This window comes from Denticeps clupeoides, chromosome 4, assembly GCF_900700375.1.
Source record: "Denticeps clupeoides chromosome 4, fDenClu1.1, whole genome shotgun sequence".
In the NCBI taxonomy this organism is placed as follows: Eukaryota; Metazoa; Chordata; class Actinopteri; order Clupeiformes; family Denticipitidae; genus Denticeps; species Denticeps clupeoides.
The window spans coordinates 13,660,488-13,678,021 of record NC_041710.1 but is presented as its reverse complement, the minus strand read 5'-3'; the positions used below and the strand labels follow the sequence as shown (position 1 = coordinate 13,678,021).

General features: G+C 41.5%; 2 protein-coding genes across 2 annotated transcripts; both read left to right on the top strand.

Annotated features, from left to right (window-relative positions):
- The first annotated feature begins 489 nt into the window (after window positions 1-489).
- Window positions 490-2,440, top strand: LOC114788956 (gamma-crystallin N-B-like). Its single transcript, XM_028977941.1, has 4 exons — window positions 490-612; window positions 1,105-1,353; window positions 1,658-1,803; window positions 2,185-2,440. Exons 1-4 carry the CDS (start codon window positions 592-594, stop codon window positions 2,318-2,320), a joined length of 552 nt encoding a protein of 183 aa, XP_028833774.1. The 5' UTR covers window positions 490-591; the 3' UTR covers window positions 2,321-2,440.
- A 1,559-nt stretch (window positions 2,441-3,999) lies between these two features.
- On the top strand, window positions 4,000-14,293 carry LOC114788723 (activin receptor type-2B-like). The gene is made up of 11 exons (XM_028977564.1): window positions 4,000-4,051; window positions 5,739-5,946; window positions 6,227-6,336; window positions 7,299-7,450; window positions 8,443-8,586; window positions 8,700-8,843; window positions 9,201-9,346; window positions 9,431-9,545; window positions 9,643-9,781; window positions 10,185-10,315; window positions 11,064-14,293. Exons 1-11 carry the CDS (start codon window positions 4,000-4,002, stop codon window positions 11,262-11,264), a joined length of 1,542 nt encoding a protein of 513 aa, XP_028833397.1. The 3' UTR covers window positions 11,265-14,293.
- The last annotated feature ends 3,241 nt before the right edge of the window (window positions 14,294-17,534 follow it).

Sequence of the window (17,534 nt, the reverse complement as noted above, 5' to 3'; positions counted from 1 at the left end):
AAAGTAGACTGTAGTCACTGCATTTGCACTGCATTGTATATCTTGTGTTGATACATTTAGATTAAATACTATATTTCTTTTTATTTTAGATTAATTTCATTTAAAATCATTTTCAATGGCAGTATACTGCAAACAAGTTTTAGCCAGTTGATTCATGTCTACCGGTTGTACAACCTGCACGTTACTGCCACTGTCAGGACTTTGTGGCAAGGTGCACATGTGAACGTTCCCCCTGTCTACTTCTAACCCCAGTGATTATGGATGGCCACCCTGTCATACACCGAGTAATTAATTGCATAATGCAGGTCAAGAGAGGTTTTCAAACCCCAGTCAAAGCAAAATATCAGTGCCACCCGAGCCCCCTCCCTTCCCTCATGGGCAAACTCTGATATCAGCAGTGCCCAATGTAAGGGAAACTGTCCATGAGGCGAAAACCACTAAACCCCCCATTGTGGGGCCTTTGTTTTGTGCCTCTAGCGATAGCACAGGACATCCTATGGCATATATATATCAGGGCATCCAAAATATTTACACTGGTTTCATGTATCTCTATCTCCTCCCAGACACTCTCCAGGGAGTCCAACAGGAAAAATGTCCCAGTACTCGGGAAAGGTGAGAAGAGATGTTTTCTCTTTTTTCAGAAAGAATCATTACGCTGAAAATATACATAGCTTATGAATCGATTTAAAAGAAAGAAAATAAGAAGCACGTGAAGTGATCAGCAGTTTACTGTTATCTAGAAAACCCTAGAACCGAGATATGCATCTCTTCTGAAGACAATGTATGTATAATATAAAGTTCAGGGCTGGAATCAAGAATAACAAATATCTGGAATCAGTTCATGATTGTAGTCAGAGTGTGAAACCTATAAAAGGTGACCTATAAACATATGTTTAAGATTTGCTATTACTGTGTATAAAAGCTGGATTCTGAGATGTTTGGAATGCTGCTGTGTGCACAGTGCATCCAGTTTCATTCAGCTGAGGAGCTACAAGGTGTCAGTCTAGTCAGATCTACATTTATTAGAACAGTAGAACTGGGTTCCAACTGGTTTTGCTTACATTTGTTCTAATGTAATCACGATTCCAAAACTGTTTCACCTAGATAGTCTTTTACGAGGGGAAGTGCTTCACAGGGAGGAAGCTTGAGGTGTGCGGAGACTGTGACAACTTCCAGGACCGTGGATTCCTGAACCGAGTCAACTCCATCCGTGTTGAGAGCAGTGCCTGGGTCTGCTACGATAACCCTGATTTCAAGGGGCAGCAGTACATACTAGAGCGTGGAGAGTATCCAGAATTCCAGTCCTGGAATGCCCACAATGACCATATGGGATCTTGCAGGCCTATTAGGATGGTAAGAACGGGTTACAGTGTCAGCTGAAATTTCCTCTGGTGCCAAATATATATAAAAAATTAAATAGACAAAATAATTTCACAAATAATCTGTGTACAAAATGTGAATACTTGTTTTCTTTGCAAAGACAGTTTTGCATTATTTCCAATGATAACTTTGTACAATTAACAAATACGAATCGGACTATGATTTGGTTTTATGATTGGGAAGGTTTTGTTTTAATGAGTGAATGCAGCAGCACCAACAGAACAGAAATCCCAAAGCCATCCGTTCCAGACTCAAACCAGGAGTTATACTTCCACAGCATGGTGAACACTACAGAATGGAGCTGTTTGAAGGACCTGACTTCACTGGCCAGTGTGTGGAGCTGTGTGAGGACTGCCCTTTCCTTCAGAGGCGAGGTTTCAGCAAGAACTGCATCAGCTCCCTCCGGGTCTTTGGAGATGGCGCGTAAGTCCTTCTAAATCTGGTATAAACCTGAAGAAAGACCATGGTATTTGTAAATGTACAGGCAAAATTTGTATTGGATTGTTGTGTCCCTTATGTATCAACCCAATCATTCCTTTTCACTATTTTTTTAAACTGTAGGTATATTTATATTTTTTGTATATAAATTTCGTGTAAATGATCACCCCACCTCCATTGTGATCTGCCTTGTGTGCAGTTGTGTGATATGTTACACGTATGGTCCCTGAGAACGATATTTCATGTCACTGTTGACGTATTTGTGTATTGTTGAAATGACAATAAAGTTCTACTTAATTACTTAATTAATATCATTAAAGTATCACAGTAACCCTCTCCTTGCTGTTCCTGTCCTTCTCTCCACAGCTGGGTGATGTATGAGGAGCCAAACTTCCACGGCTGCATGTATATTGTAGAGAGAGGGAACTACAGCACACACACAAAGTGGCAAGCGCAGAATCCCAACATCCAGTCAATCCGCAGGGTGGTCAACTACTTCTGAGCACAGAGGTCCAGGCAGCCCATCAGCCAGCGGGGGACTCCAAGTTCCAGCAACACAGTGAATTCGTGCATTGATAACGGTAGAAAACAAAAGGGTCAATAAATGAAGAACTGACTGAAATGCTTGCCTGTTTTATTTTGTATTTTGTATCTGTCTGGTTTGAAAATAAAAATATTGATATATGTGCATATGTGATACAGTCTTGTGTTTGGTGTATGTATGGCCACTGTGTTCAGTGGCAGGGATATCAAAACAACAATATTTTTGTATACAAATTTAGGTCAAAATTAAGTTCTGAGTTATGTTGTTTTGGCGAATTATTAATATAATCGACACAGAGCATATCTGTTTATTTCACGGACACAGTATCTTGCATTTCAGCTGTTTTTACACTTTCAGTAAATGGTAGAATATCGCATTATGTCCAGTATCACAATATATCATGATTTAATCATATCGTGACCCATGTATCGTGATTCATATTGTGAGATCCTTGCCAACACACATACACACACACTGGCAGCCTAGCGGTTAAGGAAAGGGCCCCATAATCATAAGGTTGCCGGTTCAAATCCCGATCTATAAAAATCCTGTTTTTATATGAAAGTAAAGTGATTGTCACACGTGATACACAGTAGCACAGCACACAGTGCACACAGTGAAATTTGTCCTCTGCATTTAACCCATCACCCTGAGTGAGCAGTGGGCAGCCATGACAGGCGCCCGGGGAGCAGTGTGTGGGGACGGTGCTTTGCTCAGTGGCACCTCAGTGGCACCTTAGCAGATCAGGATTCGAACCAGCAACCTTCTGATTACGGGGCCACCACTGCCCTTTTTTTTTTTTATATAAAAAACATCAAAATATTTGGTATGAGGTATGTAGTCAAACTTGATTATTATTAAAACACGTTGAAATAGGAATTAATTGTTGTTTTTCCAGTAATACACTTTGGCTGGGATGTACGTACAGATTTATTTCCCAAATCTCCTGTGAGGAATTGTTGGAAGCTTGTCCACTTTCCTCGTTTCGGCGAAAGAATTCGCCAGAGGTAGATGAAATAAAAAAAAACAGCAAAACTACACAGACCCACTTCCATCTGTACAGAGTTTCCACGTTACGTATCGGCAGATGTCACGATGCTGTGCTTTTATACCATCTGAATCCGTATTTACATTGTACTGTTTATTCTGGACTTTTTTTGGTCTAGTCGTGGTTATACGTACAACGTAATGAAAATTTCCACGCAGGGGGAGCAGCAGGCGCTTTAAACGGCGCTCTTTGTACGGAACATCCCGTTGTTCTCCCCGCTGGAGGAGGAGCCATTTTGGATGCAGTTCATCCGCCTGCGTGTGTGGAGCGTAGTTCGTTACTACAGCCGGTCTCGTTCCCGGGAAACTAGTTCAAAAGCCGCGTAGTTTTTTTTTTTCTTCTTTTCTCCTCCGTCGAGATGCCGGAACGCCGCCCGCGTTCGGGCAGAACTGTTTTCATTCGGTCTAAATGAAGCCCTCGGCTTCTCTCTTCTCCCGGGTGGAAGTGGGGATTCCGGCGAGGAAGACGACGCCGCAGCCGGAGGAGGCCCGGGGATCCGCGCTTTAGCCCGGGAGTTCCAGGAAGCCGCCGTTCTTTAAATGTTCGCCGAGGGGGAAAGCCTGCGCTTCTTCTCCGCCACGGACGGAATATGTGCGACCCCCGACTGACTCTGGCACTTCTCTGGGGAACCTTCTGTGCAGGTAACAACAATGGCTGTGTGGCCGCCCGTCGGGTTAACTCGGTCCCATTACTTTTCACAATAACTACCGTGTCTTGAGGTTGGCCGTGAACTAATTTAAAGAAACTTTAAATGGAAGCTGCTGGCTAATTTGATACTACTTACGACTGTAAACGATAAAAGTTGTGTTTCAGCAGGCACGCCTGTTTCAGTGTATAAACGAGCGTGGCTCCTTGTCACCCGTATTCTAATTAGACGAATCGCGGGTTTACTTTTTGTAGGAAAACACGCTCCCCTCTCCGGCGAATCCACATTGTTATGAACGTAGTTCCGGTCCAGCCATTTGATTGGACAAAAGACCGTTCGGTCAAGACGTAACGCCGTATCACTCCGCTGCACGTGGGTCTACGGCGCGCTACGATTCGCAGCGCGTAGTTCCAACCACGTCGTCCTTCACTAGCTTCTCAGTTCGAACTAATCGTTTTTGTAGTTTGGAGGCGACTAAGTTGTGCAGGCAAGTTGTATTTTTTATGGACGATGTGGAATCGACACGATGTGAAATCATTTACACTAAATTAACACGTCTCAGCTCTCTAGCAGGAATCAGAACATATAACCAATTCAGGCTATATGTCATATTGTAATATGAACATTAATAAAAGTCCCCAACTAGTATTATGTATTAAATACCTCATGCAGTACCCATTATGTGCGCTATATTTACACAAATTCGCTCAATTCGTTGTTTCCAGAGTACATCATAGTCTGATGACGAATCTTGATTGGTTCCTATTTCTGTCAGAGTGAGATTGCTTGGTAGCTGAAATCTTTGACCTTGTTTGTACATTTACATTTACAGCATTTATCAGACGCCCTTATCCAGAGCGACTTACAATCAGTATTTACAGGGACAGTCTCCCTGGAGCAATTTAGGGTTAAGTGTCTTGCTCAGGGACACAATGGTAGTAAGTGGGATTTGAACCCGGGTCTTCTGGTTCATAGGCGAGTGTGTTACCCACTAGGCTACTACCACCCTGTAGCATGGGCACCAGTGGAATATGTTAAACGTGCTGCACAACCCCTACTTGTGGACATCAGGCCCTCATATCGCCCTTGTGACACATTCATTTAGCAGACACATGCACATTTGTGGCCTGCTGGAGGTCATTTTGCAGGGCTCCTCCTGATCCTCCTTGCACAAAGGAGGAGGTAGCGGTCCTGCTGCAAGGTTATTGTCCTCCTACGGCTGCCTCCATGTCTCCTGACATACTGGCCTGTCTCCTGGTAGCGCCTCCATGCTCTGGACACTACACTGACAGACACCGCAAACCTTCTTACCACAAATCACATTGATGTGCCATCCTGGATGAGCTGCACTACCTGAGCCACTTGTGTGGGTTGTAGGTTCTGTCTCATGCTACCCTACCACAGTGAAAAGACCTCCGGCATTCAAAAGTGTCCAGAACATCAGCCAGGCAGCATAGGAACCGAGAAGTCATCTGTGGTCACCACCTGCAGAACCACGCCTTTATTGGGGATGATCTGTTGTCTATTCCATTTGCACAACAGCACATGAAATAAATTGTCAGTGTTTCTTCCTAAGTGGACATTTTGATTTCACAGAAGTGTCATTTATTCACAGAAGTCATTTTATTGAGCAGTGTGTAATAGCGAACATTTCTTTACTGGCTTTCTCTTGGTTTCCTCAGGGCTCAGTCAGGGAGAGGTGGAGACAAGGGAGTGTATTTATTACAATGAAAACTGGCGGACAGAGCTGACCAACCAGAGTGGCCTGGAGCGCTGTGAGGGGGAGAGGGACAAGCGACAGCACTGTTATGCTTCCTGGATTAACTCTTCTGGAACAATCCGTCTGGTCAAGAAGGGCTGCTGGTTGGATGACTTCAATTGCTATGACAAGTAATTGGCGCTGGCTGAACACTGCCTGTTTAATTTGTTTGAACAGTTTGTAAAGAAGGGGTTGACTGTACAGCCCATCTTTATTTTTCACAATATAAAATCTCTCAATAAGTCACAAAGATGAAATTCTTATTAACAGCCATGACTTTTGTCTTAACTATTAGCTATCCAAGAAATAATCACATTAAGTTACTCAGCATAAGGTAATGTTTCATGTGGGTGTGAGTTTTTCATGGGAAAAAGTAAAACTAAAACAATGCTATCTTGTATTGTGTCCCAGGCAGGAATGTGTTGCCACGGAGGAGAACCCTCAGGTGTTCTTCTGCTGCTGTGAGGGGAACTATTGCAATGAGAAATTCACCCACCTGCCCGACACAATCACGCCACCAGGTGAGAATTATGTGGGTGTGTCAGTTTAAATTAAAGATATAAATTTTTTAGGGGAGAGGAGGGAAATTCTCTGGGCTGTCAAGGGGTGGTAACCTTGTGTCTCCCCTTATGTTGTCATACAAATCGCCATTTCTAGCCATTGCATAACCCTAGACAGGCTAGTATTCGTAGCTCGTACTCATGTTAAATAATTTCACCAAGTGAAATTTCCAAGATGGGGAACCCTTACATTTACATTTACAGCATTTATCAGACGCCCTTATCCAGAGTGACTTACAATCAGTAGTTACAGGGACAGTCCCCCCCCTGGAGCAACTCAGGGTTAAGTGTCTTGCTCAGGGACACAATGGTAGTAAGTGGGACTTGAACCTGGGTCTTCCTAGGCGAGTAGCCCACTAGGCTACGATCACCCTGAGTTCACCTTTAAGATTATTGTGCTCACTCACTTTTAAGTGGGCGTGGCTTTAACATCTGATTAACATCTGAGCATGATTGTCTGTCATTTGCCTGGTCCCATTCTCCCCACTGCTGCATCGGTGCAGCAGCCTCTCTTCTGCCTTCCTCCCCAAACGCCCCATGGGGTCATCAACGCTCCAGTCCCTCTCCAGCCAACCCTGCATGTCTGCTCATGCATCCTCCTGCAGCAACCCTGACGTTAATTAATGCAGCAGTCTGGGTGTGCAAAATATTCGCAGTTGTTGCGATTTATGAAATCGTATGTATTCAAACCACGATTTCTGTTTGATTTTTTTTTTATCTAACACTCAGTCCTATTTACCATGTAAGTGAGAGCCCGGCCTGAGCCTGTGTAAAATGGTGGAAAATAAGCTGGAACCCTGTGAAGTTCGGGCAAAGATTTTCAGCTGTAGTGTGGATAAATCTGATGTATAAAAACTTATAGCAGAGAATAGCATTTTTGTGGCTTTAAATGTTAAATAAAATGACTTGTTTTTGAATTGCAGTGAAGATCAGTCCTCCAGTGCCTCCTCCCTCCCTGTTGAGTGTGCTGGCCTCCTCCCTTTTGCCACTCTGTGTCCTGTCTCTTGTTCTGTTACTGGCTGGATGGCTATATCACCAGCGCAAGCCCCCCTATGGACACGTGGATCTACGGGAGGTAGGATATGTAGTTTTTTTTTTTGGATTTGGCAACAACAGTGAGTGTAAAAAGTCCAAATTGTGATTAGCCATTTTCCCTCCCTCTGGGGCTGTGAGAGATCAGATCATACATGCACAATGCGTCTTCTTAAGATGATGTTTGATGAAGACTAGCAGACTAATGAATGAATAAGGTCTGATGAGACCATGATAAATGTATTTGGTTCAGATGGTGTCAAGCGTGTGTTGGCAACCAGGTGAGGAGAACCAAGACAAGTGTGGACTGTCGTGGTTTGGGGCTGCATGAGTGCTGCTGGAACTGGGGAGTTAGTTACAGTTGAGGGAACTGAGAATGCCAATGTGTACTGTAACATTGCCTCAGGGCAGTATTCCAACATGATAATGACCCCAAACACACCACCAAGAAGACCAACTGAACTGAAGTTAAAGGTGCTGGCCAAGCATGTCTTTTGAGCATCTGTGGGGCTTCCTCAGACAGAAGGTGGAGGAACGCAAGGTCTGTAACATCTACCAGTGCTTTGATGTTGTTATGGAGGAGGGCATGATGATTCCAGTGACAACCTGTGAAGCTCTTGTAAACTCCATACCAAAATAGTCAAGGTGGTGCTGGAAAATAATGGTGGCCATACAATTTTGACACTGGGCACAATTTGGACATTTTCACTGAGACGTATACTCATTACTGTTGCTTGCAGTTGAGACATAAATGGCTGTGTATTTAGATATTTTGAGGGGACACCAAATTTACACTGTTATACAAGCCGTACACTGTCTACTTAACAATGTATCCGACTGCCATATCTTCAGAATTAATAAATGTGAGTGGTGTACTCACTTTTGTGAGATACTGCATGTGTGTGTGTGTGTGTGTGTGTGTGTGTGTGTGTGTGTTTATGGTGTGTGTGTTATTCAGTTTTATGGAAATAGCTTTGTGCAAGAGTACTTTATGCTTGTGCTTTGTAATCAATTCACTTTTGTGTGGTTGTTCAGGATCCAGGCCCACCACCACCATCTCCTCTAGATGGTCTGAAGCCACTACAGTTGTTGGAGATCAAAGCTAGGGGGCGCTTTGGCTGTGTGTGGAAAGCCCAGCTGATGAATGAGTATGTGGCTGTGAAGATCTTCCCAGTTCAGGTCAGATACAGTTTTTTGAATGAACTGGATTTGGTTTGATGATTCCTTAGAACTGTGGAGTATGTTTCTTCTATTGCAAGAATCAGTGGATGTGTGCATTTGTCTGTTGTCAGGATAAACAGTCTTGGCAGAATGAGCGGGACATATTCCTGACGCCAGGGATGAGACATGAGCATCTTTTGCGGTTCATTGCAGCAGAGAAACGTGGAACAAACCTGCAGATGGAGCTGTGGCTCATCTCGGAGTTTCACGAGCGGGTAAACATTCATAAATTCACTAATTAAGCAAAATGGCCTTATCCAGAGTGACTTACAATCAGTAGTTACAGGAACAGTCCCCCAGGAGACACTTAACAGGGTTAAGTGCGTTGCTCAGGTAGAAAATTGTAGTAAGTGGGGTTTGATCCTGTGCCTCTTTAGTTTTAAGTTCTATTAATTATATTTGATTCATTCGTAGGGTTAAGGACTGTATAATGATATTCGTTGCATAATTATCTGTTCTATCAAAGACCATTAGTTTTAAGAAAAACATTGGAACTGTTTTAATGGTGGTCTTGTGTACATGGTGAACATGTGTATGCTGTTGAACATGGCTGTCTCTGTTCATGGACGTAGGGCTCGTTGATGGACTACCTGAAGGGTCACACAGTGAGCTGGTCTGAGCTGTGTCTGATCTGTGAGACCATGTGTCGAGGACTGGCTTACCTGCATGAAGATTTGCCTTATAGAGCAGATGGTCCCAAACCAGCAATCGCACACAGGTAACCCCCCCGATTGCCCAAATATGTCCCATAGAACAGATGATAATGTCGTTACGGAATGTGACCTTAATGTAATGTAACTAGGGATTTTAAGAGTAAGAATGTGCTGCTGAGAGCTGATCTGAATGCGGTTATCGCTGACTTTGGCCTGGCTGTTCGGTTTGAGCCTGGGAAGCCACCTGGAGACACACATGGCCAGGTAAACACATACACACACAGGCACCTACATATTTACATGGATTTCAATATTCTGCTGAGTCGATGTCACACAATCTTGTGCACGATCCCTCTCTCAGGTGGGCACACGCCGCTACATGGCTCCTGAAGTACTGGAGGGCGCAATAAATTTCCAGCGCGACGCTTTTCTGCGTATCGACATGTACGCTGTGGGGCTGGTGCTGTGGGAGGTGCTGTCTCGCTCTTCAGCTGCTGATGGTGAGAATTGTGAATTAGTCCAAAAGGTTTGGGTCAACAAGCTTTTGGCCTACAAAGTTTTTTTTTTCAATGATTACATATCTTTTTTTTTGATGGTTTCAGTTTGTTTTCTTGATCTCTTTTGGCCACATTTTCCTAGTCCAGTTGAAAATTCCCTGTGCTATGTAATTTCCCTTGAGACAAGGAGCGTTTCTCTCGTCTTTGTCTTTTAGCATAATTATTACATGACATTAGCACTTTAGATATGATGAGCACTGTGTGGCATGGAGCAATTAGTCTACTGATTAGGACCAAGACATTCTTTAGCTAGTTGCAGCTACTATGAAGGTGTGCATGGTTAACATAAAATGTTAGTTATTTTTTCTGTAGATTACAATTAATCATGCTTGTTGTGTACGTTCAGGTCCTGTAGATGAGTACATGCTCCCATTTGAAGAGCAGATTGGCCAGCACCCCTCATTGGAGGACCTTCAGGAAGTTGTGGTCCACAAAAAGATAAGACCGTTCTTCAAGGACTGCTGGCTCAAGCATCAGGTTGGTGATCATATTAAACTGATCTCAGCTAAAACTGTACATAATGAGAAGTGAAAATATCTCCTCTGACACGACCACCAGTCAGTTTGCATTTACATTTATTCCATTTAACAGATGGCCTTATGCCAGGAGTCGTTAACCTACAACTCAAACCTTGAAGATTAGTGATCTTGTAACATTTAAAATGCAATGTGTTACATTATCTGTCACTAAAAATATGAGCCACAAATGTTGTGTATGCCCGCCACCCCCACCGGTGCTGCTGTTCAATTTGTTCAGTTAGTTTCAAAAACGGACCCCTCTTGGGTTGAGCAATATTTACTGTTTAATTATTTGCATATGTTGACTTTAAGTTGTTAAGTTGTGGAGAATAGGCATAGTTACGGTAACCGGATTTTCCCCGAAAATGTCCGATCAGGTTTTTTTCTGGGTGATTTAGCATTCAATATTGGTTGCTACACCAATATTGGTTCTTGTAAAACTCACTCTGGCAATGTTTACAGGGGTTGCAAACCCCTGCTCCTCCACCAATATAAAATAAAATTTCACAGGCAACACACTAACCTTGTTTTTTATACGTAGAATAAAAGTAAAAATAAGATGCAGTGTTATCTGCATCTTCATTTTATGTAAAAACGGATTTGCTCCCTGTTCTCTCTCTTTTGTGGACATTGGGTCCAAATTGCTGTTTGAGTGTTAGATTGCTGACCCCTGAACTCAGGGTTAAGGTGTGCTTCCTCTGTGTCAGGGTCTGGCCCAGTTCTGTGAGACCATAGAGGAATGCTGGGATCATGATGCTGAGGCTCGCCTGTCTGCAGGCTGTGTGGAGGAGCGGATCAACCAGATGTCCAGGGTAACCGGTGGCAACAGCACTACCTCAGAAAGCCTGGTCTCTGTGGTGACCTCGGTTGCTAACGTGGACATTCCACCCAAAGAGTCCAGTACGTGAGCAGAAGGTGCAGATGGCACGGGCCAAGAGAGAATATTTTTTTTAACTGCTGCTATATAACTTGCAATTGTATTTTCTTTTGGTTTTATAATAGTGTTTTTATTGTATGGGATTTTAAACCAGCATACTTATCTACTGTACCTTTCCATGGTTGAGTTTAAAAAGGACATTCAGGTGACCATTTCATAATGCTGGAGAGAAACACGCATTACCTCATTTTTCAAGCACCTTCCATTCCTCAACTTTTCCCTGTTTTTGTTTTTTTTTTTAATATAAATAGCTTCTATTATTTAATACTGACACCAAAAGTGTAGGGAATTTAAGGAGAGCTCTGGAAAGTGCAGTGATGCTATTTGAAATCACCGTTCCCCACTTTAGCGCTCATGATTAGGCTCTTTTTGGCTGAAAACTGTAGTTTTTCCCCAGTTGTATAAAGTGACTTACTGTAAGTGTTTACACCTGAATCTTTAAACATGCGGAGACTCCGATGAGGAAAAAAGTATACGTTGGGAATTGGAATAACCTCCATTATAGCGGTCCCTCAGGCTAGTTTCAGAAAGGAAAGCTGAACATCCCGTAGCTGTTTCCGTAAGGTGATGTGAACACAGCGCTGCTTCGGGACAGGTTCTCCGGTATCTTTTAGAACAGTATTTCCTGCGGTGATTATCTGCACTGATGAGGCACAGCCAGCCCTACAATCAGTAGGGATCCCCATCTATTCCAGGTACGTGCCATTTCATGTATGCAAGCAGGCGATATCTGGGTAGCTATTTGAAATCGGTGTCGATGTGTTTTACTATAATCAGATGAGAATCAGATCAAATGTGGTGGCAGAAGCTCAACTTTGAGTTGCCCCCCCCCCCCCCCCTCCCATCTTTCCTTAAATCGCTGCACTGTGCCATAAGCGCTGTTCCATCAACTACAATCTCTGCAATCAATTAAACCTCGTGGTCTTCATTTTTAGTAATTTAAAAAACTGGCAGCTTTTATACATTGAAGAATACCTCAGTGAAGAAACTTAGTATCAATTTAATGTCACTAGTTTATCAAGTTGATTGTACTGTGTGCTTTTATTACATGTGTGGTTTGTTTTGTTTTTGGTAATTTTCTGAAATCCCTGAGGATTTTGAAACAGTAGAAAATTGGAAATTAAATGTTTTTTTTTTTTCTTCCCTTCCCCAAAACCGCTTCAAGGCATTTTAGAGTTTGCGCTTGTGTTCCCAACATCAACTGCAGCTCTTTTGAGAAGTTTTTATGCATGTGTTTTAACATTTGTTTTGGTTTTAATGTAAATGTGATAAATAGTTCTACGTTCAGCCAGATCACATAATGGAGGAATCTGATTTTACTTCAGAGGCTGGAATGTGTGTGATGTGTATGTTCTATCTTCAACCGTGGTCTTCACAACAATCAGGGATCTCCAGTCCGTCATTCCTCTTTGCTCTACTGTAGGTTTTTTTTTTTTCTTTTCAGAATGTGAAATCGAGTAAACGTGACAATGCAGAGGAGTGTGTCCCCTGATTGCTATAAATTTGTGTAAGTCTGTAGAAGACATGTTTGTTGTCAGATCTGACTTGATTTACATATTCCTGTTTTTTTTTTTTTTTTTTTACGGCTATTTTTTTATATGCCTGTGAGACATAAAAAAAAGTATTATTTTGATTCTTAAACACATGCAGTATTATTATGGTGGCTCGGGTAGAGTAGCATATCCATAGCTAATGGTGCTGAGTCAGGGAAGATGCCACAACATACCTCTGAAGGATTGATCTATTTGAAAGCTCGGTATACTTCACTGCACATTGAAGCTCTTACAGGATTTTATGTGTGCGTTTCTGTCTTGTCATAACTGGTTGAACGGGTATATTTTCTACAGTATTATTTGGTCATCTTTACATGTCAAGTGTTATTTGAGTGATGTTCAGTTAAATCTGTGCAGGCTCCTGCATCCAGTTCAGTGATCTCATTTTTGTTGAATTTAACACAAACATCCATTCAAGATTTTAATCATAAAATGTTATTCAATTTAATCTATTTGAAATGCATTACTTGAATTCTACCGTGCAGATGCATGGTGATGTTATATGGGTTCTGTTCTCTCTTATACACTGTTCAATTTTGTATTTTTTTTTGTCTCCTCAGTACCTCATGATTCAATGATTCACTCAGAACCATGAATCGTTTCAGATAGTGTTATATTTGCTACTCTACCTATTAACAATGTGAATTCTGTCGTCTTTTCTACCTCTTTGTCTTTTTGATTAAAACCAAGACTCGTTCCACTAAACTCACACCGGCACTGTTGACTTCAGGTGGCCTTTTTTCCTGCCAAAATTATGCTCTATTTACTGTGAAGGACAAAATCTCCCACGCCCCACATTCTCTTAGATTGCACCTATCATAATGCAGCTGCATTAACACTGTAATGCGTTTGTTGTTACTAATGCAAATGGGTGCGTTTATTGGCTAGAGAATATAAAATGTAAATAAAAACTCTCCCAAGGGTGTTGCAGTGACAAATTTGGCAAGTCTTAAGAAGTTATGTATTATTTTTGGTTTGGTTGTGTATTAGATTATGGCAATATATTCAGATTGATTATTATGTGTGCATTATGCTTTGATGCTAAATAGTACTGTGATCAGGGTGTTAAAGGTATTATTAGTGTTGTTATATTAATAAAAATGCAGATTAAGTTTTTTTTTTTTTTTTTTCTCTTCCCCCCAACCTCATGTGAAGTTGATTTGGGAGTTGAGTATAAAGAAGGGAAGAGCATGGCACAGTTTGGTTTAAAGCTGTTAACTTTAGTATTAACCAGTCCCATGATTATTTTCTATTCTGTGAATAATGTGCAAGGGGGAAATGCCGTTGTTTTACCAGAGAGCTGCAGTGTGATAAAGTTTTCATGAGAGTTATTGGAAAAATGGACAGTTTTACAGGGCGAGAGTTTGAATGTATTATCTTACTGAGGATCCCCCTCTTTTTCCATGTTTTGTATAACATTATCAAATAATAAAGTTTTTTTGTTAAATCTCTTGTCCTTTTCTTGCTATCCCCATTAGTTGGCATTAGTTTACATTTACGGCATTTATCAGACGCCCTTATCCAGAGCAACTTATCAGTAGTTATAGGGACAGTCCCCCCCCCCGGAGACACTCAGGTTTAAGTGTCTTGCTCAGGGACACATTGGTAGTAAGTGGGGTTTGAACCTGGGTCTTCTGGTTCATAGGCGAGTGTGTTACCCACTAGGCTACTACCACCCTTTCCTCCTGTCATACAAAGACATGCATGTTACTACTCTTTCTCCATCCTGCAACACTGGTACTAGCCCACTGCAGGAAACATGCACCATTTACCAAGCCGGGATTTAAACCTGCAACCTTTGAGGTCACCACTGCACTATTGTGGCCCCGATATAAACATCAGCCCCTGTAAATGTCAGTGATTAGGTGAATGGTCTTAATTTTTCTAGAAGTATTTCCATCTTATAGTGACTATCTAATGCTCATGGAATACTCAGTAATGTGAATTGTGCTGTTTTTGCAAGGTTATCAACCTTTTCCTGGTGTATTTACTTACAGCAGCAGTAGGGGGCGGTGTTGAAAGCAAAATAATTTATACTCTGAAAGAGGTCAACAAAGACAAAAATAATTCTTATAAAAGAGTAAAGGCATTTCTTATGCAAATGAAAGTATTTGGAAATACATCTGTTTAGATGTATGAAAAACAATTTTATTTTTAAAACAGCAGGGTGCATCAGGGATTTAATTCAATGACTATATTACTTGTATTCATTCTTGCGGTCATAATAAAAATTAGACCTATTACTTATGGTTTATATCCATAACCCATCCCTTATGCTCTGTTAAAATTTGAGAATTTGTATGATAAAAATGGAGTGTATGAAGTGAATTGCTACACTGACAAACTTAATTATTCTTAATTGTTCCATTTACTATGGAGCAACTATTATAAAATACATTTTATGAAATCCATTTTAATGTTATTTCATGGCATGTGGATTATAGGAGAAGGCAGCGCAAGCTTTAGGTAAAAAAAAATCCCAATGATTTTTCTAAACCTTTTAAGCCCAACACCCAACATTAGCAGATGGGCTGCGTTGATTGCTTTTTTCCATGATGGATTATACTTTTTATTTTCCAGAAACACTTTAATGTTGAATTAGACTGCTGTGAAACAGCCATTTAGGGCTCACAGTTGACAATACAAAAGAAACAAAGATTATAAAAAGCACTTTAAACCATGGTTGCTTTACAGCTGCTGGTCTGGTTGAACTGTCAGGGTGTTGAATAAGTCACAGGTAAGTATTTTCCTGGTTATACAAAGGGAAAGAGGTCTATCTGAAATATGCTCAGGATGTGTGTCATTCCCAGTTATTTGTGTGAGGTGGGGTCATTTGTATGCCTTTTAATGTTTAAGAGTTTAAGAGTTCTGATTTAGGATTTCAGAATTCAATAAGACTTTGCCCTATGCCTTTGGGAGGACTAGCTGACAATACAACTGATGCCTCTATGTCTGGGTTGTCACTATACACTGCTCAAAAAAACGGGAACACTTAAACAACACAATGTCACTCCAAGTCAATCACATTTCTGTGAAATCAAACTGTCCACTTAGGAAGAAACACTGATTAACAATCAATTTCACATGCTGTAGTGCAAATGGAATAGACAACCGGTGGAAATTATAGGCAATTAGCAAGACATAAATAAAGGCATGGTTCTGCAGGTGGTGACCACAGACTACTTCTCAGTTCCTATGCTTTCCTGTTGATATTTTGGTCACTTTTTGAATGCTGGAGGTGCTTTCACTCTAGTGGTAGCATGAGACAGAGTCTTCAACCCACACAAATGGCTCAGGTAGTGCAGCTCATCCAGGATGGCACATCGAAGGGAGCTGTGGCAAGAAGGTCTGCTGTGTCTGTCAGCGTAGTGTTCAGATCATGGAGGTGCTACCAGGAGACAGGCCAGTATATCAGGAGACGTGGAGGAGGCCGTAGGAGGGCAACAACCCAGCAGTAGGACCACTACCTCCTCTTTTGGGCAAAAGAGCCAAGCAAAATGACCTCCAGCAGGCCACAAATGTGCCCTGTGTTCTAGTGCAAGACCATTCTAGACCTCATGTGGCTGGATTGTGTTAGCTGCTCCTGTGAGAAAAAGGAATTGATGCTATGGACTGGCCCGCAGACCTGAATCCAGTTGAGCACATCTGGGACATCATGTCTCGCTCCATCCACCAATGTCACGTTGCACCACAGACTGTCCAGGAGATGGCTTTAGTCCAGGCCTGGGAGAAGATCCATCGGGAGAACATCCGCCACCTCATCAGGAGCATGCCCAGGCTTTGTAGGGAGGTCATACATGCACGTGGACGACACACTGTCATTTTAACTTGTTTTAAGGACATTACATCTGTAGTGTGTGGTTTATTTGTTTAAATTAAATATCTTAAATAACCACTTAAAAGTGTGACTCCAAATCCAGACCGCCATTGTTTGATTAATTTGATTTCCATTGATTAATTTTTGTAAGATTTGGTTGTCAGCACACTCAAATATGTAAAGAACAAAGTATTTAATAAGAATATTTCATTCAGATCTAGGATGTCATTCTTGTGTTCCCTTTGTTGAGCATTGATATTTGAAAAATAGACACTATTTTCAGTGTCTACATCTAGATGAATTGGGAATAACAGTAACCCAGTAAACAGTCCATAGTAGAAAATAAAACCAAACTGTCTTCATGACATGATCAATACAGGAATTGCTCAGTACATATGTTCATATACACACATACATATACAGGGAGTGCAGAATTATTATGCAAGTTGTATTTTTGAGGAATTATTTTATTATTGAACAAAAACCATGTTCTCAATGAACCCAAAAAACTCATTAATATCAAAGCTGAATGTTTTTGGAAGTAGTTTTTAGTTTGTTTTTATTTTTAGGGGGATATCTGTGTGTGCAGGTGACTATTACTGTGCATAATTATTAGGCAACTTAACAAATTAATTAATCAATTATTTATTTTTACCAGTGAAACCAATATAACATCTCCACATTCACAAATATACATTTCTGACATTCAAAAACAAATCAGCAACCAATATAGCCACCTTTCTTTGCAAGGACACTAGAAAAAGCCTGCCATCCATGGATTCTGTCAGTGTTTTGATCTGTTCACCATCAACATTGCGTGCAGCAGCAACCACAGCCTCCCAGACACTGTTCAGAGAGGTGTACTGTTTTC

What these genes read in the sequence shown, in the direction of transcription:
- LOC114788956 (XM_028977941.1), top strand. Translation starts at nt 592, where the DNA reads ATGTCCCAGTACTCGGGAAAG. An exon ending in TGTCCCAGTACTCGGGAAAG is followed by an intron (nt 613 to 1,104) that starts GTGAGAAGAGAT and finishes TGTTTCACCTAG; the next exon opens with ATAGTCTTTTACGAGGGGAA. An exon ending in CGGGTCTTTGGAGATGGCGC is followed by an intron (nt 1,804 to 2,184) that starts GTAAGTCCTTCT and finishes TTCTCTCCACAG; the next exon opens with CTGGGTGATGTATGAGGAGC.
- LOC114788723 (XM_028977564.1), top strand. Translation starts at nt 4,000, where the DNA reads ATGTGCGACCCCCGACTGACTCTGGCACTTCTCTGGGGAACCTTCTGT. An exon ending in TGAAGATCTTCCCAGTTCAG is followed by an intron (nt 8,587 to 8,699) that starts GTCAGATACAGT and finishes GTCTGTTGTCAG; the next exon opens with GATAAACAGTCTTGGCAGAA. An exon ending in ACTGCTGGCTCAAGCATCAG is followed by an intron (nt 10,316 to 11,063) that starts GTTGGTGATCAT and finishes CCTCTGTGTCAG; the next exon opens with GGTCTGGCCCAGTTCTGTGA.